This window comes from Heptranchias perlo, chromosome 13 (assembly GCF_035084215.1).
Source record: "Heptranchias perlo isolate sHepPer1 chromosome 13, sHepPer1.hap1, whole genome shotgun sequence".
NCBI lineage: Eukaryota > Metazoa > Chordata > Chondrichthyes > Hexanchiformes > Hexanchidae > Heptranchias > Heptranchias perlo.
This window is the reverse complement of record NC_090337.1, coordinates 37,669,025-37,694,535: the sequence shown is the minus strand read 5'-3', so window position 1 is coordinate 37,694,535 and position 25,511 is coordinate 37,669,025. Positions and strand designations below refer to the sequence as shown.

Below are 25,511 nucleotides of genomic sequence, written 5' to 3'. Positions count from 1 at the left end.
GGTCTCTGCTCCCATTATACAGCCCCAGGACTTCAGGAAGATTCCAAAATGGGTGGTTCTGGGTCTGCGATCCCAGAAGGTGTAGGCTCAACAGTAGCATTTAAATGAATCTGAGGGAGCATTCCGGACCTGCCCTTCCTTTCTGGTGTGTCTACCCGTAGGCCACCCAACCAGAGGGGTATCCCAAAAAGCTGGTGATGAGGCTTGTGCCAGGGCACTTTGCAGACTAGAGGAAGCACTCCAAAGACAGAGGTGCCTGCAGGAAAATGATTTTCCCAGCAGCAACCACAAGGCCCTGAGGCCTCTCAGGTCTGCAACCATATAAAGAAATGTGAAATTACTTATTTGACTTGCAATAAATTTAATCTTAGTGTGTTCAGATACTTAAAAAGAGAAATGCATCTTGTGTTACTGATAATAAATATGTGTTCATTTCCTCATAGTCATTTTTCTTGAATTTATCGCAGTAACCGACTTAGGACTTTGCTTCAAAATGAGCCCAACTACAGAGATCACAATTAATTTAATTTGAATTGATATAATTGACTTTAAGTTGTCAAAGAGATCATTGGGGGATGAATAATATGACTTTATGGTTATCATTGAAGAGTGTTGATATGGAATGAGTTCACCACTGACATTTATGATTTAATTACCAGCATACGAGTAGTTTGACCAATGTATCGTCAATTTTATAGTTTTGAGACCTTAATGTTTCGGTTCATGAATACTAAAAGATTATGGCCTGAATTCTCCACTGAATTTTGTGTGCTGCATTGTGTACATTTTAGTATTTGGTGGTTGAGAAAGGACTTTTGCTCAGCTCTGCTCAAACTAATGCTTTGTATTCTAAATGGATTTCTCAATGGGAAAACCTTTATTTTGATGTTCTGAAGAGGATGAGAATGAACACATGAAAGAGGCTAAGTTGGAGGCTCTTAGAGTCAGGCATCACCGAAGATATCTCTTCCCTACACGTAGACACTCACCACTCACACGTCAGAATCTGCGGACCAAGAAGGTCTCACTTAAGCATTCCCACAATACGAGGAGGGTGCACAAGGATAGAAAGGAGAGCCAGCAACCAGCTGTAAGAACAGCACAAATGAGAGCCCAAAGCTTTCAATAAATAACGATTGACGCAAAAAATGAAGTCACTTTAGACCTGCCTGTTTCCCCCCACACACTCACACAGAGTCTCTCACTTTCCAAGGCTTATGCCAAGTCCTTTCTAAGACAGAGATCTACATTTCCCCTGCCATCATCTAAATCCCAAAATTTGAAAGCAGATGCAGAAATGAACTAAAGTGGCAGGGGGATGGGAACCGATGCAGGAAGTCAGTGGGAAGTAAAGTGGTGACAGAAACAAAAGGCAGTAAGGGAGAGTGTACAAAACATGACCGGACAGATGGTCTGAGAAAGCAGGGCAAAGACCAAGGGAAGTCTAGATTAAACTGCATTTATTTCAATGCAAGAAGTCTGATGGGCAAGGCAGATGAACTCAGGGCATGGATGGGTACATGGGACTGGGATGTTATAGCTATTACTGAAACATGGCTAAGGGAGGGGCAGGACTGGCAGCTCAATGTTCCAGGGTACAGATGCTATAGGAAAGATAGAGCAGGAGGTAAGAGAGGAGGGGGAGTTGCGTTCTTGATTAGGGAGAACATCACGGCAGTAGTGAGAGAGGATATATCCGAGGGTTCGCCCACGGAGTCTATATGGGTAGAACTGAAAAATAAGAAGGGAGAGATCACTTTGATAAGATTGTACTACAGACCCCCAAATAGTCAACGGGAAATTGAGGAGCAAATATGTAAGGAGATTACAGACAGCTGCAAGAAAAATAGGGTGGTAATAGTAGGGGACTTTAACTTTCCCAACATTGACTGGGACAGCCATAGCATTAGGGGCTTGGATGGAGAGAAATTTGTTGAGTGTATTCAGGAAGAATTTCTCATTCAGTATGTGGATGGCCCGACTAGAGAGGGGGCAAAACTTGACCTCCTCTTGGGAAATAAGGAAGGGCAGGTGACAGAAGTGTTAGTGAGGGATCACTTTGGGACCAGTGATCATAATTCCATTAGTTTTAAGATAGCTATGGAGAATGATAGGTCTGGCCCAAAAGTTAAAATTCTAAATTGGGGAAAGGCCAATTTTGATGGTATTAGACAGGAACTTTCAGAAGTTGATTGGGAGAGTCTGTTGGCAGGCAAAGGGACGTCTGGTAAGTGGGAGGCCTTCAAAAGTGTGTTAACCAGAGTTCAGGGTAAGCACATTCCTTATAAAGTGAAGGGCAAGGCTGGTAGAAGTAGGGAACCTTGGATGACTCGGGAGATTGAGGCTCTAGTCAGAAAGAAGAAGGAGGCGTATGACATGCATAGGCAGCTGGGATCAAGTGGATCCCTTGAAGAGTATAGAGATTGCTGGAGTAGAGTTAAGAGAGAAATCAGGAGGGCAAAAAGGGGACATGAGATTGCTTTGGCAGATAAGGCAAAGGTGAATCCAAAGAGCTTCCACAAATACATAAAGGGCAAAAGAGTAACGAGGGAGAGAGTAGGGCCTCTTAAGGATCAACAAGGTCATCTATGTGCGGAACCACAAGAGATGGGTGAGATCCTAAATGAATATTTCACATCGGTATTTACGGTTGAGAAAGGCATGGATGTTAGGGAACTTGGGTAAATAAATAGTGATGTCTTGAGGAGTGTACATATTACAGAGAGGGAAGTGCTGGAAGTCTTAACGCGCATCAAGGTAGATAAATCTCCGGGACCTGATGAAATGTATCCCAGGACGTTATGGGAGGTCAGGGAGGAAATTGTGGGTCCCCTAGCAGAGATATTTGAATCATCGACAGCTACAGGTGAGGTGCCTGAAGATTGGAGGGTAGCAAATGTTGTGCCTTTGTTTAAGAAGGGCGGCAGGGAAAAGCCTGGGAACTACAGATCGGTGAGCCTGGCATCTGTAGTGGGTAAGTTGTTAGAGGGTATTCTGAGAGACAGGATCTACAGGCATTTGGAGAGGCAGGGACTGATTAGGAACAGTCAGCACGGTTTTGTGAGAGGGAAATCATGTCTCACAAATTTGATTGAGTTTTTTGAAGGGGTAACCAAGAAGATAGATGAGGGCTGTGCAGTAGACGTGGTCTACATGGACTTTAGCAAAGCCTTTGACAAGGTACCACATGGTAGGTTGTTACATAAGGTTAAATCTCACGGGATCCAAGGTGAGGTAGCCAATTGGATACAAAATTGGATTGACGACAGAAGACAGAGGGTGGTTGTAGAGGGTTGTTTTTCAAATTGGAGGCCTGTGACCAGCGGTGTGCCTCAGGGATCGGTGCTGGGTCCGCTGTTATTTGTTATTTATATTAATGATTTGGATGAGAATTTAGGAGGCATGGTTAGTAAGTTTGCAGATGACACCAAGATTGGTGGCATTGTGGACAGTGAAGAAGGTTATCTAGGATTGCAACGGGATCTTGATAAATTGGGCCAGTGGGCCGATGAATGGCAGATGGAGTTTAATTTAGATAAATGTGAGGTGATGCATTTTGGTAGATCGAATCGGGCCAGGACCTACTCCGTTAATGGTAGGGCGTTGGGGAGAGTTATAGAACAAAGAGATCTAGGAGTACAGGTTCATAGCTCCTTGAAAGTGGAGTCACAGGTGGATAGGGTGGTGAAGAAGGCATTCAGCATGCTTGGTTTCATTGGTCAGAACATTGAATACAGGAGTTGGGATGTCTTGTTGAAGTTGTACAAGACATTAGTAAGGCCACACTTGGAATACTGTGTACAGTTCTGGTCACCCTATTATAGAAAGGATATTATTAAACTAGAAAGAGTGCAGAAAAGATTTACTAGGATGCTACCGGGACTTGATGGTTTGACTTATAGGGAGAGGTTGGATAGACTGAGACTTTTTCCCCTGGAGAGTAGGAGGTTAAGGGGTGATCTTATAGAAGTCTATAAAATAATGAGGGGCATAGATAAGGTAGATAGTCAAAATCTTTTCCCAAAGGTAGGGGAGTCTATAACGAGGGGGCATAGATTTAAGGTGAGAGGGGAGAGATAAAAAAGGGTCCAGAGGGGCAATTTTTTCACTCAAAGGGTGGTGAGTGTCTGGAACGAGCTGCCAGAGGCAGTAGTAGAGGCGGGTACAATTTTGTCTTTTAAAAAGCATTTGGACAGTTACATGGGTAAGATGGCTATTGAGGGATATGGGCCAAGTGCAGGCAATTGGGACTAGTTTAGTGGTATAAACTGGGCGACATGGACATGTTGGGCCGAAGGGCCTGTTTCCATGTTATAAACTTCTATGATTCTATAACTCCCAACTCTATGTGATCAAGCTGTGTTTACTTTAAACGATAACATTCACCAGGAAATGTCACAGAAATCCATTCATCTTTTCTACAACTACTTCTTAATCCTGTGACAAACCTTTGTACCAGCTACCTTACTTACTCTAGTTCCTAATCCACTACTCCAACAAAGTGCTCCCTGTGTGGCATGAGGTGACCGGTATGGTTCCCTTGGAATCTTAAAGATCCGAGGTAACTCTTGTTTTAGGGTAGCTGCTGCCCCAAAGGGGCCAGCTTCTGGCAGCTTGGCACTTGCAGTAGCAAGAGGTACTGGGTCCATGTTTGAAGCACACTGATGTGAAGGTATTGGAGGGAACCTTAAGTAAGTGGGCTCATTGACACTCTGGAGAGACAGTGACGTCTGCGCCCACTCCTTATAGCTCACTGGTGCTGGGCAGAGGCTCAGTGGTGCTACTGGTCAGTGTCATCAGAGACTCAATAGGCCCAATAAGGTCTTGGAAGCCCTGTGAAAGTGTTCTGTTCAAAGCATCTATTGAAGCATTTGTAGCTGCCACCAATGTCCTTAGAAGCTCTCCCTGACATCTTGATCCTGCAGCAATTTCCCAGGCAGTCACAGTCTCCAAGGTGATCTGCAGGACATGAGAAACTTCCTGCAATGTAGTGCAATTGTGGGTAGTAGAGATTTCTCCATCATCTCCACCATATGCATGGAAACTGTCTCTACTGCCTCCACATGAGACTGATTCTCCAAAATCATTGCTCTTTATAACTGAGATTAATACAGCATATTTGGTGCTGCACTAAGATTTTCATTGTGCCAACACCAAAAGTATGTGTGTATTGTGTATATATGTGTGTTTGTATGATAATGCAGGCTTAATTTCATCAGTATCAAAATAAATGAGATGGTCCCCAAGATGTCACCTCACATTACTTTCACGTCATGCTGGCTGCAGTTTATCCCTCCGATAGTTTTTAAAATTTGCTGTTAAGGAGGTTGCCTTTCAACTTTCCACTGTTTGAATGGTTGATTAAGTATACATGCACAGAGCTTTACTACCACCCCTATAGAACTATGAGCAGACTGTCTAATTGCACACCACCCACTCTAATCACTGCTTAAATGGTACCAGTAGTGCACAGGCACCAGCAGCATTAGATATAAAAACAGAAAATAAATTAAATGCACAGCAGGTTGATCAGCATCTGAAAGAGAAAGATAGTATAATGGTTTGGATCTGTCTGATCATCACCAATGGCAAGTTCTGTTGAATGGTTACTATTGCCTGTTGATCAAACTACTGTGAATTTTCTATTTTTATTGATGATTTCCAGCATTATGGTTTTCTTTTTACCGCAGGAGCATCAAGTAGTACATTAAAAATTTAATGATTTAAAATTTTGTTGACAATACCATACAGTGTACCGATTTTCAAATGATATAGAGGTAGTGTTATCAGTCATTCAGAGTTTATTTGAAACCGCCTAAACAGATTCTCATTGCAAATATGTGGAGTTGCCTGTGCAATATTAGTGCATAAATCTATATCTGCATTCAGTTCCAGTTCAGATCACAACATTGTTTCAATTTACACTGGAACAAATGTCACAATAACACAGTCTACAATTAGTGTAATTGTAACATTTTAATTATTCAAGTTAAATAACTTTCATGCTGGGTGTATGAGATGCATACACATTTGTGTTAATGAGATTGCAGAACAGGATAATGGTAATACATCTGACATTGGCTTTTGGTCTGTGTGAAATAGAAAAACTTATAGTAGAAAATAGTTCTGTGTTCTTTCTGCTATCTGATGTAAGTTTCTTGTAGTAAGAGACAGTTTTTTGTTTCCTTCTTATATTCCTGAACATCAGTGATTTTTATGAACATTGTATTGACTTTGATTTATAATAAGGACCAGGTGCAGAATTAGCTAAAATGCAGATCACTGGGGAACTGGATGGCATTGTGCATTAAAACACTATTTGGAATCTCTGTCCTTTCACCTCTGGGAGCTGAGTTTGAATCCAGTCCAAATAACAGATGGGATGAAGGCTTCCTTAATAATGGCTGTTAAGGTTTATAAGTTAAATTAGTGTCATCAGTCTCAGTCTGGTCCGCAGAAACTCAAGCCCACAGTTTACAGCTGCTGTGCGCTTGGCTCTAACTGACATTCTAACTTCAACCTGCTATAGGGTAGTATCGAGAAGGCAAGAATGAAGTAAATCCTTTTGTACTGCAAATGCACCTCGACCACTAACCCTCAAGGGAACAGTGACTTAATCGCCATTCTTTTGATGCGTAGATTTAGTGCATTCTCTACCCCCTCCTAATCCTCAAATAGTACCAATTTCGTTATATTGCACGGAGTAGGTCATGGAATACCGTGGTGTTCCATTTCCATGTATTCAGTTGTGCAGTTTTTATTATGTAATTAAAAAATACTTCATCAGTCCCAACAGTCTGCTGTATCTAAATTAAATGATTAGTTGCTTTTGCAGAATAATTACTGACTAATGTGCAATTCATAAAATCCAGTAGGTAACAGTGAAATCCTGTGTGATTAGCTTCATTGGTACAGCTGTAAATCAGAAGCCACATGATCAATGCTTTATTGTAATATTTTTGTACATTTGTATTTCCTACTAATTCCAAGCGCGTGTTTCACAAGCTATAAAGTATATGGTGCAACTCACAATAGCTACAAAGTGCTAGAAAAATTCAGTATCACAGCAAACTTAGTAATCTAGTAAGATCTTCGTGCTTACGAAATGGTGATATCTCATTTTATTGAGTTTAATCACAATATGATAAGTCATAATATGATAATTCGGCACACAAGCAAACTTGCTGTGTCTCTTAATCTTCCCAACACTGTTCTTTCTTTGTGACAAAACTCAGAGGCCAGCAAGGGAGGCATGTGTGGCAGGTTACCATGCCAACTGCAACTGGATACTGAGTTGGAGTTAGTGAATCTGTTCACCGAGGAGAGAGGGATAAGAGTAAAACTTGATTTTAGTGGATAGTGTTGGTGGGCATCTGAGTGCTTGAAGCAGTTGCATGATATGTATATTTCTTTCCTGCTTGCCTGATATGCATCTATGCCACATTCAAGCCCATTGTGCATCAACGTCCTTCCTTTGGCTGTCCAATGTGTCATAAAATATCTTTGTTTCCGCCTACTGATTGCTCTCAGAGATCGATTCTGTAGTAGTGATAAACTAAATGCAAAAGTTAATGGAATCTGGGAAAGCTTTGCATTCTATGTATAAAATTTGGAAAAAAATGCAACCTCTGGAACAAACCATATTATCACCATATATAAAACATGTTCTAAGAACACAAAACATAAAACGCAACACACTAACGTAAATGAGGCAATAAACATTATGAATATAGAGCACCTCACAAAACAAGAAACTATCTAACAGGTATTCTACCATCATGACATTGACGGTATATTTCAAATTAAAATCTATTACCACCATATGGTGTATTATTTCAGATGCCACCTTTGTATTATAGATTGTACACAACTACTACATTATCATCCAATTAAGCTATTTTATTTATTTTCATCCATTTCTTTTTTTGGTCTGGCTGAGACAGTGGCCATCAGACAACCTGGTCTCAGGTTTCTTTCAGTTGCTGTCCGTGACAAGCCACTAGAAGATGTATGAGAGTGACCGGAATCACTCTTCCTCTCTCCAAGTGATGAAATATGTGGCCTCAACATGTCCCAATAATTACACAGCTGAGACTGGAAACCACCTCCTCTTCTAAAGGTGCTGACTTTTGCTGCAATACAGATCCATGATCATCAATTATGCTTAAGTGTCTCAACTAAGTGGCAGTTTTCATCTATGAGCCTAGATATTTAGGGGTAAATTTTAACCCCACAAACAGGTGGGCTGGGGACGAGTGCGAAGGTAAAAATCGTAAAAAAAGTAAAACCTGACCCCAACTTGCCCACTCGCAGGGTGGGCGACCAACCCACTCTCAGGAGGCGGGTTGGTCAGTGAAGTCTTTTAAGGAGGCTACGGGCCTCCATTTTGACAGGTTTTTTATTTTTAATTCCTGAGGGCTGGGATTCCCAGGCCTTCTGCTTCACGCCACGTAAGAGGAAGTGGGTAGGCCCAGCTCAGCAGCTAAGTGCCTTTATTGCACTGCTTGTGGGCCAGGAGGAGCAAGAATGTCTCCTACAGGCCCAACAAGCCCACCTGCCACGATCCCACACACGCAATCGGCTGACCCCCTCCCCATGTCCAACCCCCTTCATGATCTCTGACTCCCCACCACGATCTCTGACCCCCCCATGATGTCCGCTCTCCGATGTCCCATGACTGCACCCCAATGACTGCCAACCCTGATGACCCCCCCCAATGACCGACCGCCAATGACCCCTGGCCCCCCGATGATCAGTCCCCTGATGACCGACCCCTCCTGATGACCCCCAACCTTGATCTCCCCCCACCCCCATGATCCCTGACCCTCGCATCCCCATGACCGATCCTGACCCCAATGACCCCCTGGCCCCCCATGACCCCAACCCCCTCCCCATGACTCCCTCCCGATGGCCAACCAGCCCAATGACCCCCGACCCCCCCAATGAACGCCGACCCCGATCCTCCATGATCCCTGACCTCCCGATGACTGAAGCTCCCTGATGATCGATGACCTCTGACCCCCCCCCCCCCCCCCTCACACCACCTCCAATCTAAGACTTACCTGTTGGCAATTAGAATTGAACTATGGACCTTCTGGTGTGCACAGCAAAGTTACATGCTGATTTTGCTAACAATCTGTCAAAGAAGCTTCAGCAATTTTGAATGTTCGATTTCTGTTAAAAACAGTACACAATCAGATAAAAGCTTTCAGTCTACCTAGAGTTCATTTCTTATTTCTTTATTATTACACTTCTGCTCTCACGCTAAACGCTAATTTTTTCAACATGAATCTTTAAATCAAGCTTCACACAAATGCACAATCTTTGACAGTAATTCAACACCTCACTTGAGAACTTCTATTCTGGCTTGTTTGCAAAGAGAGTTATTTCTCTGCTATTTTAATAATTTCACACTAATAATACTGCAGCAGGACCTTTTGTTTACAAATATCAACAAAGACTTGTGTTCTGTCTATAATAGTTTACAGCAATAGAAACTAGATTAGAAATTTGGAATTTCATCTAAACTTCCCCAATATTAAAATGTTTCTTTATCTATACAGTTAAAATAGCCTCAAGCTTCAAGTTTGTTGAAACCCTTGTTTATTACTCCTAAAAGCAGATGTACATTTTGTCACTAATGAAGATGGCAGGAGCAGCAAGATATTGAGGATCACAGCCAATTTACCACTACTAAATTCAGCACTATCTCTTTTATGAAATGATTAAAGACTGTAGTTCATAAGAAAGTATTCCCAGCTGTTTGTGTGATAAAAAGGAATTATGGACAGGTTATGGGAAAAGGTAGTTACAGTGTTGTCTCTTCTGGTTCAATAACATGATTCTGTTTTTCTAACATTATTCATATTTGATCAAGAATGATTTTTTAGAAGGTTTTCACAAGTAATTTTGGAACTGCACTTTTGTGGTTTTCATTGCATTTGAAATGTTGTGAGATTTGCCAATTGGAAAAAAAGAGGATCGTGTCTGAACGATAACAAGCAAAGATAGAAACACAGAACAAACAGGAGCACAGAGCTAAACAACTCATTGACTATCTTATTGTACAAATACAGAAAACATTATTTTTCTTAGTATTTATCTATGCTGTTATCAGATGACTGAATCGATGCCTATTTATATTGTTAAATTGAGGACATGTCAACAAAAACACAATCATTATTTGATAAGGAATTGCCAAATCAACCTCGGGACTGCCTTTTCAACTTGTGCAATCTCTTTTGTTGTACTTGTGCACGTATAACACTGCATTTGATATAATTATGATGGGGGAATCAGACATATATACGTTTACAACATGCGTGCATGCACAAAACAAAGTACTTTGCAGCAATGAAACTAACCCACTGAGAGTCAGTAGTATAAATTGGACTATTCCACTCAAACGGCAGTGTTTCTTTCCAGCCTGCATTACAGTAAGGCAGTCGTAAGACTCTTTCATGAAGTTCAGGCTTAAATAATCAAAATTGTTGGCCATTCCTCTCATAATCTATATCAATGATTTGGATGAGGGGACCAAATGTAATATTTCTAATTTTGCTGATGACACAAAACTAGGTGGGAATGTAAGTTGTGAGGAGGATTCAATGGGATATTGACAGGCTAATTGAGTGGGCAAGAACATGGCAGATGGAATATAATGTGGAAAAATGTGAAGTTATCCACTTTGGTAGGAAAACAGAAATGCAGAGTATTTTTTAAATGGTGAGAGATGGAGAAATGTTAATGTTCAAAGGGACCTGGGTGTCCTTGTACATGCGTCACTGAAAGCTAACATGCAGGTGCAGCAAGCAATTAGGAAGGCAAATGGTATATTGGCCTTTATTACAAGATGATTTGAGTACAGGAGTAAAGATGTCTTACTGCAATTATATAGGGCCTTGGTGAGACCGCACCTGGAGTATTGTGTACAATTTTGGTCTCTTTACCTAAGAAAGGATATACTTGCCATAGAGGGAGTGCAACGAAGGTTCACCAGACTGATTCCTGGGATGGTGGGATTGTTGTATGAGGAGAGATTGAGTAGACTAGGCCTGTATTCTCGAGTTTAGAAGAATGAGAGGTGGTCTCATTGAAACATACAAAATTCTTACAGGGCTCGACAGGGTAGATGCAAGGAGGATGTTTCCCCCGGCTGGGAAGTGTAAAACCAGGAGTCAGAGTTTCAAAATAAGGGGTAGGCCATTTAAGACTGAGATGAGGAGAAATTTCTTCACTCAGAGGATGGTGAATCTTTGGAATTCTCTACCTCCAGAGGGCTGAGGCGGCTCAGTCATTGAGTACATTCAAAACAGAGATCGATAGATTTCTAGATAGTAAAGGCATCAAGGGATATGGGGATAGTGCAGTAAAATGGCATTGAGGTAGAAGATCAGCCATGATCTTGTTGAATGGTGGAGCAGGCTCGAGGAGAAGGATGGCCTAATCCTGCTCTTATTTCTTATGTTCTTAAAAGAGCATTCTCAAAGTAGTTCATTTGATAATGGTAGATGCTGAGGTTCATAGCATTACAAATCCTTCAAGACCAAATGAAGACATATGAAACCAAGAAAATTGCAATGGATACAGCATGCGTACGAGATGACTAAAGATTGGTACCCTCAAAAGTGGTTAAATGAGTCACTGCTGGATAAAGACCATACAATAACAACTGGATGGAAGAGTAGTGGGGCAGAAAACTGCAGGAGCTGGCAGAAAGAAAAGCATCTTGATGAGATCTTGAGACCAGTCTAGTTATGATGACTGACTTACAGACTGGCACACTGGATTTCAATAAATGGCATTGTGTGTCGGTATAAACAAAATATTAGTTGTGTAAAAGAGAGGGAAAGACATGGAAAGCATGGATTTCTATCAATATGCACATTTCAGACTTTTAACGCTAAAACATGCACAATCTTATGAAAAAATCCTCCTTGAAATGAGTTGCGTTTCTCTTACCTTAAACTGGCAATTTTCTTTTTAAAATAAACTTATGAATAAGGACATAGTCCATTCACAATTTTTCAGTGCTAAGAATATTTATCATGACAGATTTTGGGGAGTAAATAACATAGATAACATAGATATATTTTAATCACAATGTTCCAATGATATCCTAAATCACAAGGAAATAACTTGAATGTCTTCTGAACCCACAGCTTTTTAAATCTTTGCACTGCCTTTCATCAATTATTTTTAATGTATAAGGTTTCAATATAATAAAAACTCTGGTATGAGTTAAAAGCAGGGCTAAAATTACACTAACTAAAGATCCTAACAGGCAATGTGATGTCATCACTATAAATTAATATTGCCATGCAATTAACAACTGATTAGAATCATTTTGTTTTTGGATATGATTATTGGACTATTAAGATCTTTGTGGATAACAGTACTCATCATTTTTAGAAAACTGTGTTAAAAATAACTATTATACTAAGGACTAATTAGATAACTCTTTCAAAGAGATGGTTCAAGCATGATGAGCCAAATGGCCTCCTTCAGTGCTGTAAGATTCTATGATATATATCTTTTAATAATGGTAACAATCAATGCTGGTCAGCTAAAAAGAAGTTTTTTTAAAAACTCCTCATTAATCAACTCATGATCCAATTTCATTATTAAGAGGTTTGTTTGATTAAAGAATTAAATCAGTTAAACTCATTAGATAAAATTCAATGTTCCCCTCCCCCCCCATCCTTGTCAGCAGAATCAGTTTATTTGTTAATTTATGTGTAACCTGTTTCTTCTTTGCTTTGCAGTTTGGTTCTATTATTCTGGAGCACAATAGATATTTTCTCTGGTTATAGTTTGATTTACAATGAGTTCCTGGGTCCTGAACAGAAAAGGTGGCCTTCAGTACTGTAGACACTTCCTCGCAGACAATGGCGTGTTCCACGGTAAGTTATCTTGCTTTATTTTTAAAAAAAATAAAGTAGACGTATTTCTTTAGATTACAAGTGATCAGTCAATGGTTAAAGTAGAAGAACATGCTCATGATAAAAAGAAAAAACTGCAAGTACTACAAACACCAGGCACATCAGCATCTGCAAAGAGAAAAGATAGCTTTTGACTATTCAGGCGTGACCCTTCATAAGCAGTGCAAATGTATGCCCAGAAATGAGCAAATGATGTGTGTATTCAATATAACCTGTTACTTAACATTGTACCAAAGAATCCTTGGGGGCCAAACCAGTGCATAAAAGTCTGATAATGTATTTCTTTAGTTAATATTGAAGTATGCAGCATTGAAGGTTTACTTTTTTGCATTAACAGAAAATGGTAGACCAACTTTTGTATTTAAAATACATCATACTAAGTTTCCCGCTGTTTATCTATAATCACTATTTGCAATATTAAAAATGGAGATTAAAATCACTTGAAGGTAATTTTTTTTAGTGATTTTCAGTAATCTTCACCCAGCTAAAATCTAGTCTTTTATAATCTTTCTTGGTAAAGTGGTACTATAACCTATTGATGGGAGCAGCTGCAGCCCCTTTAATGACAATAATAACAGTGACTCGATATATGATTATGGTAGACTGTTTATAGCTGGACTATGGCAGGGTCACTATTTATTTGTCCATGCTGACAAATGAGACTGTTCTAGGAGAAGCTAGGCTCACTATGATGGGTTTTGGTGCAGCTTATCTATTTCACTGGAAAGCTTATTGAATTTTCTAGTTTAATATCAAATAGAATTTTTGTTTAGTTGAATATATTCTGCATGTACTGTTCTTATGTTGGATAACCAACATCATATTAATGCACCCACAACTGGGACTAAGAGAACAAAATCTAACTTAAAGTGGCTGTAAGCCAGTAATAATCTAGTTTTTGTTAGTGAGGATTCAGAATCCAGTATATTACAACTTGGAGGAAACTTTATGGACCAGTTGGATTTCTATATAACCTTATTGCAAAATGAAGTGCTGTACATGATTTCCTTTTGACTTTATAGTACTTTTGATGCTACAATGTTTTTAAAATCTTTTTTATTTCTGCCCCTACATTGGCCAGAATACATGTGTTTGTTTTTTCTCGCCTCCTGAAAGGTGGCTACCTTAAGTTTCCTCTTCCAGCCAACAGAATGAGAGGTCTGGCTGGCTGACTGTTTTACTGCTGTGGTCATGTTGCTCCATGGTTGGGTACTTGAAGGTGTACTTTGGCAGGGCAGGATTCTCATTGCTTCTAACTCAAGGAGGTACTCTGCTACCATTTTATCCACATGGTGGTTTAGCCAGGAATTGGTGAAATTTACCAATTGTTCATTGAAGGTGAGTTTAATAACCTAGTTGAGAGTCTGTTACCATTACAACTAAGTTTCCTTTGGTTGTTCTAAATGTGGTTTGCGAGTTAAATTGGAAAATGCATTTTTGACCATAATTCTTGGTGTAAGTGGTAGAGCAGTTGAATTCTATTAGTTAACTTGCTGGTATGGTTGATGTGTGCAATGTTAGAGCATCATGTCAGCACAGATCTCTTGTATGCAAGTTGTAAAACTCTAATAAATAACTTTTGAGCTGCATTTAAGTTGGTAATGTCATCACAGCCTTAATGATGCCGCTAAGCGTGGCCAATCCTTCAAGGTAAGAGTTCAGTTTGAATATATGTGAATGCTGATTCCATTAACGCAAGCCGGTGTGTCAGCAATTAGACTAGGTAAACCGTAGATTAAGGAGTTTATTGTGCTAAGTCATTACGGGTTCCTCAGTCATTATGGGGTCCTCCTTCACCAATGTTATGTCTTTAAGAGGAAAACTTTTTGTATTTTGTTGAGACATTTAGGAGTGTGGATTCTACTGCTATTTTATAGTTAACAAAAAAGACAAGAGATAGATGATAAATACTTTCATTCAACTATTATGCCCAGCAAATGGGCAAAAGAATGTAACAATAAAGCAGTATAAAGTGTCTAAGGTTTAAGGTAGCAGGTAATTTCTTTCAATGCAGGATGCTGTTAACTAGTCTAGTCACAGCTCCTTGGGGATTTTTATAAAGTCCTCTTTGCTCTCCCATTGGATTCTGCCCTGTTGTAGCCTGTTGACCATTTCTGTTTTTGACTATTCTAATAAATTTGCTATGTATGTCGCACATTCCGTATTTGGGCATTACCATTCTGTCTTGCCTCTCGGTGGTGTCTCAATAGGCTTTTCTGTTCTAGAAGTACCTGTCACATAATCGCACCTGCACACATTTACCATTAGATGAAGCTTCAAGAGCTCCAGAAGCTGCTTATCCTCAAACCGCTTTTTAAGCATCATTAATGCACGCTGAAGAAAATTTGCTATTGTCCTGACTTTCTATGGGAGGACACCATGCAAAGTCAACTAGTATGAAATACATAGAATGTATAGCACAGAAACAGGCCATAAGGCCCAACAGGTCCATGCCAGTGTTTATGCTCCAAATGAGCCTCCTCCTCCCCCCCCACCCCCCACGTCATCTAACATAATATTCTATTAGCATAGCCTTCGATTCCTTTCTCCCTCATGTCTATCTAGCTTCCCCTTAAATGCATTTATGCTAGTCGCCTCAACTACTCCTTGTGGATACGGTTCCACATTCTAATTACTCTCTGGGTAAGATATAGATCTGCATTGTTAGTGTGCTCACAAATATTAGAATGTCCTTAAAAAGTCACATTCTTTTTATGCAAGCTTTTGAAACTGAATGGAATCTTTGTTCTGGTTTCCTCAATCATAGCCACCTCTGGTTAGAAAACTTCCATATGGAATAGGGTTACCAATCCTCCAGGATTGACCTAGAGTCTCGAGGAATTGAAGATTCATCTCCAGGATACTGCTGTAAGCAACCCCCTTCGCTTTCCAATTGGCATGGGAAGGCGGTGCGCTGTGAGGATGGACGTGTTGGGCAACCAATGATGGGAGCATGAGGGCAAAGCGTTTGGAGGCGGGAGGTCTTGTGATGAAACCTCCAGGAATACGTTCAACCAGAGCTGGCAACCTGGTTGAACCTATAGAAACATCTTTCATTTAAAAAAAAAATTGTTGCCAATTGGATTTATGTTGCAATAAGTTTCACACGCTCAAAGTTGTCACAACAGTCCTCATACAGGTTCAACATATCACAACTGGATAATCAGATGAATTCTGTGCCTGCTTAATTCAGTAACTTTAATTGTTCCAACTGCACATAGATTTTTAATACCCTCTTTGGACACAAGGGGGTGTGGCTGTACAGAATGTCTCAAATTGGTTTCAAAGATAATACAGTAATCATTTTAATATGCTAATTTCAATACAATTATTTTTGTAACATAAAGTTTTTCCTTTCCAAAAGTGTTCTCTGTCTCTCTCTGCCTCTCTACACTGTGCACCTCCTGCAGCTGAGAGTGGTGGATAGTCTGCTTCCAGGCTTTTCATCAAAGCTGCTGTTCAGCTGACTGCAAGGAAGCTCATGTCCGTGGCTGGCAATCACTCTCCCTCAGCAGTAACTACACTTCAAAAAGTACTTTAGGACATCCTGAGGTTGTGAAAGGAGCTATATAAATTCAAGTCAGTCTTTTAACCATGTATTTTTTCAACCTACCCAAGTGTTTTTCAATCCATGAACTGAAAATAAACAGTCTGCCCAGGAAGAGAGGAATTTCTCTGGCTCTCTAAGTGTTTTTTACTACATTTCACTGTAATAAAGGTACTCCTACATGTAAGTTGCCATTGTAATAGCGTTTGTGTAAACTGAAAGCCTTAAACTTCAGCCAGTGGACTTTTATATATGTTAAAAAAAAATCTAAAATTGAATCCCAAATTAGTGATAACCTGCTAGACTGAAACCAATACTTTTAGCAAATGTACATGTGACAGAATGTGATCTGATGAACCAGTGAATGTATACAGCTTGAAAAATACATTGTGTGTGAAGTACAGCAAACACATGCACATTCTATTCTCTCTGCTGGACAGTGGTTTTGGACACCTAGTGATTTTGTATCCTCAAGTCTGAGCCCTTGAAGTTGTTACGAGAAACTTGGCTTATGAAAAAATGAGAAAATTTGCATTTATATAGAACCTTTCATGTACTCGGGACATTCCAAAGTGCTTCACAGCCAATGAAGTACTTGTAGTGCAGTCACTGTTATATAAGCAATCACAATAACCAATTTGTGCCAACAACAAGGTCCCACAACCACCTGGTTTGCATTTACAGTGGAACTTTCTTCCATTCCTCTGACTCTGGCCCCTTGTGTATCACCCTACCGTCGGCAGCCATTCCCACAGCTGGTTAGGTACCATGCTCTGGAAATTCCCTCCCTAAACCCTTGTGCCTTTAGCTCCCTTTCCTCCATTAGGATTCTCATTAAAACCTACCTCTTTGATCAAGCTTTTGGTCACCCCTCCTAATATCTCCTCGTTTGCCTCAGTGTCCATTTTGTTTTGATTATGCCTCTGTAGTGCTTTGGGATAAGAACATAAGAAATAGGAGCAGGAGTAAGCCATACAGCCGCTCGAGCCTGCTTCGCCATTCAGTAAGATCATGGCTGATCATCTACCTCAACTCCACTTTCCTGCCTGATCCCCATATCCCTTGATCCACTTAAAGTCCAAAACACTATCGATCTCAGTCTTGAATATATACAACAACTGAGCATTCACAGCCCTCTGGGGTAGAGAATTCCAAAGATTCACAACCCTCTGAGTGAAGAAATTTTTCCTCATCTTGGTCCTAAATGGCTAACCCCTTATCTTGAGACTATGACCCCCTACTTCTAGACTCTCCAACCGGGGGAAACAGCCTCTCAGCAACTACCGTGCCAAGCCCTCTGTGGTTTTTCTGTATAAGATGCTATATAAATGCAAGTAGTTGTCAAATTTTGTCTGATAATGCTCCTGTGAAGCATCTTGGGAAATTTTAACTATGTTAAAAGTACTATATAAAGCACCACAATATCTTCACGACAGTTTCTAAAAGCTATTCTAAGTACTTTCTGCAGTTGTTTCCTCCAGATCGTTGGTTACTAAAACAGATCAACATGAAGAGTTCTTCACTACATCAGTCATAATTATCCACAATTCACAACTGGCTACTTTATTGGTGATTACAGCTAGGAGTGCTCTTGGCCTTGTTGCACTCGGCCTTACTCTGTTTCTGTCTTACAGTAAATGCACCAGTGAAATTTGTATGGCAAGATCAATGCAAAATTTGTGCATGCAGATTAGTGATTTTCTTCATGGGAGAATTAAGATTAACTGTATTGGGCACAGATTCACAGGCATGGTGTCAGTGTTAAATGAAATCCCTGCTTTAGCATCCACATGGGTGCTTTTCTCATGCTAGATTTAGTTATGACACACAGTAGGATCTGAAGTGAGTCTCCTGCTTAGTATTCTTCATAGACCATTGCCAGAAGCTAGTACATTCACAATCAGAAGTTGTTTGAGAGACGATCCTAGTGTATGAAACATTCACAAGTAGCTTTTTCATTTTCACTTGCACACGGAATTAATTTTCTCTGGGCTTTGCTCCTTTTCTGGTCTGAGACTTCCCAGGAAGCTGCCTCTCTTTTTGGGTGCTCGGAGTACATTCCTAGTTAGTGACTAGCCAAGACCCATCAACCATTTTCAAAATTTTGAAGATGTCTTTATGGTTTAGGACACAGGCTGCCTTTTCTGGCATTGAGTGATTGACACTTATATGGATGGCCAAATTGTGGGATGGCCAGTGTTGATGTCCAAATTATGTGTGTGTGGTTTTAAATTAAGATCCATATATAAAGTAATACAGGTAGACTATCTGGTCAGTATGTTGAAGCATCAGCCTGCAGAGTCAGAGTAGAAGAATGTGGGGTCACACTCGCAACTTTCCATTTGCTGAGTCTTGATACTGCTTCTGCTGTCTGCCTGAGAAAGAGGAGTAATTTAAAAGGAAAAATCCATAATCTATTGACCTATACAGAGGATAGATATTAGGATCTTTTATAAGATGAGCACATTTTTCCCATATGTCTAGAGGCTTATTTTGTACATTCCTAGAAACAGAGAAAACACACTGGGCTCCAGCGGATGCACTTTTTAATTGGATAGCAACAATGTCCACCCCTCCCTCTTACTTTGTTTCTTTAAAGTTCACAGCTGCTCAAACTAGTTTGAGTGAATTTCATATTGTTCAAAGTTTGTAATTCTCACCTAGCCTGTTAAATTTTGCCAGATGGAAGCAAGCTGACTTTGACCAGCCTCTTCCAATCAGCTGATTACAGTGGCATTGCTAGTGGTTTGCACCTTTGGCACTCCAGCCAAAAGGTTTCAAAATAATGTGGCAGGCTACCTGTAATGAACTGATGAACATAAGATTTCATTTCAGAAAAACTGAAAACATGTTCAAAAATTTAGATTTTAATTTCGGATTTGATGGCTTATTTAGAAATTGTGTAAATCTTGAGCAGTTTTGGAAATGTAGCTCGTTTATGTGCTGAAGATCTTTTTCAGGGTGTAGAATACACGTTGGGCCATATTTTGCTGTGGCAGGGAGTTTAACGGCATCTGCCGTTAGACTTGTCCTTGCGCGTTTAGGTTTTTAAAACTTTTGCATGGCAAGTTGCTGAAAGTGCGAGCTGATAATGTCACAGCGAGGGAAACAGGACATCTGGGACCTGAGTAAACAGGGCAAGCAACTGTGTATCTCCTTAGCCAATCAGATTGAAGGATTGTGAACAGCACAAGGACTGAGGAGGAAGTGTAAATTAGAGTGGGTGAATTCAATGTCAAATTAGGTACAGGAAGAGAGGGAAAGAAAGATTGGATTAAGAGAGACAAAAGAAAAGTTCTAAAAAAAATCTTAATTTTAAAATTTGACATTTTTAAAATCTGCAACAATTAAAATCAGAAGGAATGAGACTGCATACTTGTAATAGTTAATTTTCAGTGCCAGGGAGGGTGACTGGCACTAATTAACATTTATCATATCGTTGAAAGGATACTTAGACTGAAATGGACAAGACTTAACTTTCTGTGGTGAGTTTAGTTCGTATCTACCATGCAAATACAGGAACTTCACACCATTCATTGCATTTCAACGGTGAGTCAGACAACAAGATGCTGTTTTCGCGAAGCTAGTGGCGGAGCAGCACATCTCATACAGCAACTTTTGGATTTCTGCATTTAACCGGGCCTCTGCCCTCACCTGAAGTTGCTGTCGCATTTGCGCATAATAACGGCGAGCGCCATTAGTCTCACCATTATTTTGACAGCAAATTATGGCCCAATCTTTCATATGAAGTAAGATTGGTGGAACAGGCTGAAGCATTAACATTCTTGAAATTAATTTAACCACAATGGTCATTTGTGTACCAAAATAAAAGGGTTAATGAAACTGCACTTTTTAAGTGTGATCTTTTTAGCATAATTTCTTTTGTGTTCACTTTCTATGATTTTTAATTGCCTGTTTATTGAAAGCAGAACTTTCCCTGTGGCATGTTTGAAGAGCAAATTTTAAGTGTGCTATTCCCACCAAATGTTTACCTGCAGTGCCCTGCAATGAATATGCATTTTGCATTGTGGATTTTACTGGGGCCCCCATATCGACATCAAACACACATAGCTGTTTACCACTGTAGTCACACCCACTGCATCCTTACAGAAGCAGCAGCTAGAAACAGGCATTAACCCATGATTTTGTTTTCCTTTTTCTCACTTTGAGCTTTTTACTTATTGAGAAGTTCTCTTCAAACACAGTCCTTTGGAATTTACATCAAGTATTTCAGCACTCTGGATGGATGCATTCTTTTATCAATGTCATGATCGTGATCTTTCAGATTAGGATCTGTATACTGAATGGGCATACAGTATTATGAAACCTATTAATAAAAGTTAGAGCACTGAAGATTATGAATGAGAAGGTTCTGGATGAAATTATTAATGGAAATCTAATGACTAATCCAGCGATGTGTAAGAAAAATACTATTCATGGCAGACCTGGATTTTTATAAGAATCTCAGTCCTGATAAAGGTAAGTGTTATAGATGTGCTGCTGTTCCTATGTGCGTTTGGGATAATTGTCTAAGCTGACATATTTACATTTGGAAAGGACTACAAAATAAAGGTACTAAATTGTGTATTAGTTGACATTGTAAAACCAAAATATCTCAAAAGCATAATTTTAAGTGGTTTGATATAAAACTTGATTTGGAGGTCATATTTTGTGGAATCAATATTTAGCTCCTTTCCCAGATTGAGCATTCATAGTTATTTTCACAAACTTCAAAAATTATAGTCAATTGTTTTATATCTAGTCAGGTGTATAATTAGTTAAATACATTTCCTGTTGAAATTCAGTCTCTGATATAAGTATAAACATTTCATTTTCACATTTTTGTGATGATCTCATCATATAATGCACATCTTATGAATCTTATAAAGTATATTTGTTTTCCATGTAATTGTGGTTAATTGCGTGCTTTGTAAAATGTCGTGATTGGATAGCCTCTTAAAATTTAAACAGGGGAAAGTAACTATTTAAAGAAATGCCATTAATCCTGCTCTAAGAGAATTGGAATAATTTGGTGCCTTTCATTAAAAAACATGCACCTTTTGTTAAAATTAACAAAACTGTTGGGATATAGTACTAAAGTGTGTTTAATTTATAAAATGTAGATCCATCACAAAATAAAACCACAGTGGAACTTCCATTATCTGCTAAAATTTTCATAGGACTTCACTTAATTGCACAGCTTTTCATTTGTGTTTCATTACATTTTCTTATGAATAAAACTACATTGTTTCCCTCTTTTAAAAAAAATATTAAGCAGTGCTTAATATATTGGTTACAATTATGCAGTGATTAAATATGTGATTAAGTGATTTTTGCTGTTATAAATCTAATTCTAACAACCAAACCAGTATTTTCCTGAATGCAGACTGTCTCCAGAATTAGTGCGTTGTATATGTTTTATCTGACTAGAATTCTACTTGGCAGCTGTCAACTTATTAACTGCAAAGGACACAACAAAGACGGTTACATTTTAAATTCTGTATGTCTGACAGCTAGAAAATGGGCTTGTTTGCCACCATCCAAATGCTGTTGAATTGCAGTATAAAAATATCTCTTCAAGCCGCATTTTTAGTAGTATATTCTTGGTATAAAAATATTTCTACAGAAAATGATGAAGCTGAAACACGCTTCTGGTTAGCAAATATGTAAATAGGGAAAGACAATCTTGTTCGCGGCTTTAGTGTGAAGTGTTTATATAGTAAATTTGATGTGACATCTTAGTGGGTAGCGATGCAGCCTTGTGCACATTTGTCAAATTACATCAGTAATATGTTCTGCAGTGATCTTGAGATGGAATCATTGAAATGTGTGCCAATTCCTTGAAGTGGTCTCCTGCAGTTTAAAATAGAGTACAGCAAAGCTGGCTTCTTTTTGTGTGTATTGTGGAGTTGGTATGCATGTATTTTTAGTAATTGGCTTTGAATACACACTTTTGATACAGCTGCCATTATTTTTGTTCTCTAGCAGTATCTGTCAAGTAGAGATGAGATGCTGAGAGAGAAATCCTTTAACATTCTGAGCTCTTCCAGTTGAAGCATTGTATCAGTCTTTTTGCATGAAATATTTAAATTTTGGGAAGTACAAATCAGCACCTTTTTTACTGCAACATGTCTTACACTGACCGCAACCAGTTTTGGAAACCAGACCATCGGTGGGCAATTCTTTTCATATTTGGAACCTGAATTTCCTGTCTAAGCTGAAGACAAATATTTGCACAGCTGATTCTAGGAGTAATTAATGAAAAATGACTGGCTGGGTTACAGTGCCAGTGGGGAAATCTGTCTGTTTTCATCTGTTAATAGATTGAGAAATACTTGATGTTTAAAAAACGAATAACATTTGATTATCCCCAATTGGTTTTTCCTTTTAACAGTAATGTGTACAACTTTCTTCAAAACATATAAGCAGGTGAATTTTGTGTTGTTCTCCCTTATAATATCAATGCTAAGCCATTTCCTAAACTAATGGCTGGTGTATTGCAAAAGAATAATTCTCCTTCTGTATTTTGATAATTCAATCATCCTCAGGTTTTAAATGCTAAAGTCAATCTACAGTAGCTGGAAGATTTCCTCTGCACTATGGGTAATAAAATCATGTTTACAATTTCTTTGTACATAATCATAGAAGAAATCTTCTCCCAGTGTTGTAAATTCATGATAGTGTGCTAATCATGGAGAGTATTTAATGTTGTCCTTTTCAGTAGAAAAACTGAGTTGGCTTGTTGTTGTTATGAATTTTTTTTGCTGTATTCATGTCATGGTGATCAAGCTGTGGGATGACTGTGATTCAAAAAGTCTAAATTTAAAAAATGGTGCTAAAGCAAAAGACTTTTTATGATCAAAATGCCATTGGAAGTAGTATAATAGGATGCTTTCTGGTATCTGAGTTTTGATGATATATGGGGTGCAGTTGAAATTCAGTTTAAGAATACAGTATTTAAGTTACAAGAATAAAGTTCATTACGATTCTTTTGAAGGTTTTAAGATGGATCAGTAATTTGGATTCCCGGTTACAGATGGGACGCAACCTCAGCATCCTATTTGACCCTAAGCTGAACTTCCGACCCTATATCCTCTCTATCACAAAAACTGTCTATTTCTACCTCCATAACATTGCCTGTGTCCACCCCTGCCTCAACCAGCTGCTGCTGAGACCCTCATCCGGACTTGACTATTGCAATGTTCTCTTGGCCAGCCTTCGATCTTTCACCCTCCATAAACTTGAGCTCATCCAAAACTTGCTGCCCATATCCTAATCTGCACCAAGTCCCAATCACCCATCACCCTTGTGCTTGCTGACCTACATTGGCTCCCAGCCCACCAACGTCTCAAATTTAAAATTCTCATTCTCGTGTTTAAATCCCTCCGTAGCCTCACTCCTCCATATCTCTGTAACCTCCTTCAGCCCTCCAAGAACTCTGCATTCCTTCAACTCTGAACTCTTGTGCATTTGCCACTCCCTTCGCCCCACCATTGGTGGCCGTGCCTTCAGCCTTCTTGGCCTAAGCTCTGGATTTCTCTCCCTAAACCTCTCTACCTTCTTTTAAGACCCTCCTTAAAACCTACCTCTGTGACCAGGCTTTTAGTCACCCCTCCTAATATCTTTCTTTGGCTCGGTATCAATTTCATGTGTTACGCTCCTGTGAAGCACGTTGGGACATTTTCCTATGTTAAAGGCGTTCTATAAGTGCAAGTTGTAGCATATTGGTGCCATTTGATTGTGTGGATCTCCTGTAGAGTTACTCTTGGTGAGTCTAGGGTTATAAGGGATGTTTGAAGTATGAAGAAATCTCAGATGAATGTTCATCTCGAAATCACTGGCAGAAACAGCTGACATGAGTGGTGCTCACCGATGTGATTGGTTGAAAGGACTGATCTCTGCTTCTGTGATTTTATTGATTTAAAAAGATTTCACGGCAGGTATGTCCAAGTTTTTTGTCTCCATGGGTTGGATGGATGCACGCCATGGTATCTTTTTTAAAGTTTAAATCCATTTTCCTGTTAATTTTTATATATTTCAAACTGCTGCTACTAACTAGTGTTGGTATTCCTGTACCAATAATGTATTTCCTACATTAAATGCAGTGACTCCACTTCAAAAAAGTACTTAATTGGCTGTAAAGCATTTTGGGACGTCCTGTGGTCGTGAAAAGCGAAGTTTTACCTTGTTTCTTTTACCAATGAGGCAACTGTACCAAGAATAGCTTTTTCTAAGCCTCCAGTGCCACAAATTCAAACAGAACAAACCAGTAAATAAAAAATATAAGCGCAAATAGGACTGACTTGTCAGGATTTGGAGGGCTGGCTTGCTAGGGCTTGGGGGCCAATGTTTGTACATCCCTGTTGTACAGCATTACATTACAGACAGGCATTTATACACATGCAAAATTTTTAATATTTATGTGCTGTAGTATTAGGCTGCTGTATATTACAAAACGAGTCATGAAGATTAGATTAATATGAGATTAGGTCTCTAGTGGATTAGTGGGTCATACTGTTCACATCTGACTTGATAATGGGAACCAGTTCCCGTTGAGCAGAGTAAGCAGTGGATGGCTAAACACGGATTTGTTTTAAGCAAGGATGGCTTCCCTTTTGGCATTGGGGATGTTAAGTGTGGGATGTAGTGTTGCTGCCCCACAGAAATTCATATTGGAACAAATAGGTTGGTAACATTGATCTATTTTTGCACAGGGACAGGTTTGAAAATTTTTTAGTCATGAATAAGCTTTCCACCATCTGTTTAGAAAAGGAATCAAATAGTTCAGGAATGTTGAGAATAAAATTTGTGCAATTACTTCAAATTTTGCAAAGCAACTAACATTCACTGCAGCTGTCGAGAGCTTCTTGGTGATTGCTTTGTAACTTTTAGAAAAAGCTCAAAGGTTGTATACCAAATTACAGCGAATACACATGATTTATTTTAGAAGTGATGTTTGTATGTCTACAAAGTCTTGATTTTAAAATTTGCACAAGGATTAAGCTATTTAGATTTTTTTTCTC

General features: G+C 39.3%; 1 protein-coding gene across 1 annotated transcript in view; it reads left to right on the top strand.

Annotated features, from left to right (window-relative positions):
- The first annotated feature begins 20,924 nt into the window (after positions 1-20,924).
- The window catches only part of plch1 (phospholipase C, eta 1), a 61,105-nt gene continuing 56,518 nt past the window's right edge, over positions 20,925-25,511 (top strand). The window contains 1 exon segment of the mRNA XM_067994730.1: positions 20,925-20,967. Within this exon segment, the coding sequence (XP_067850831.1) occupies positions 20,925-20,967 (43 nt within the window).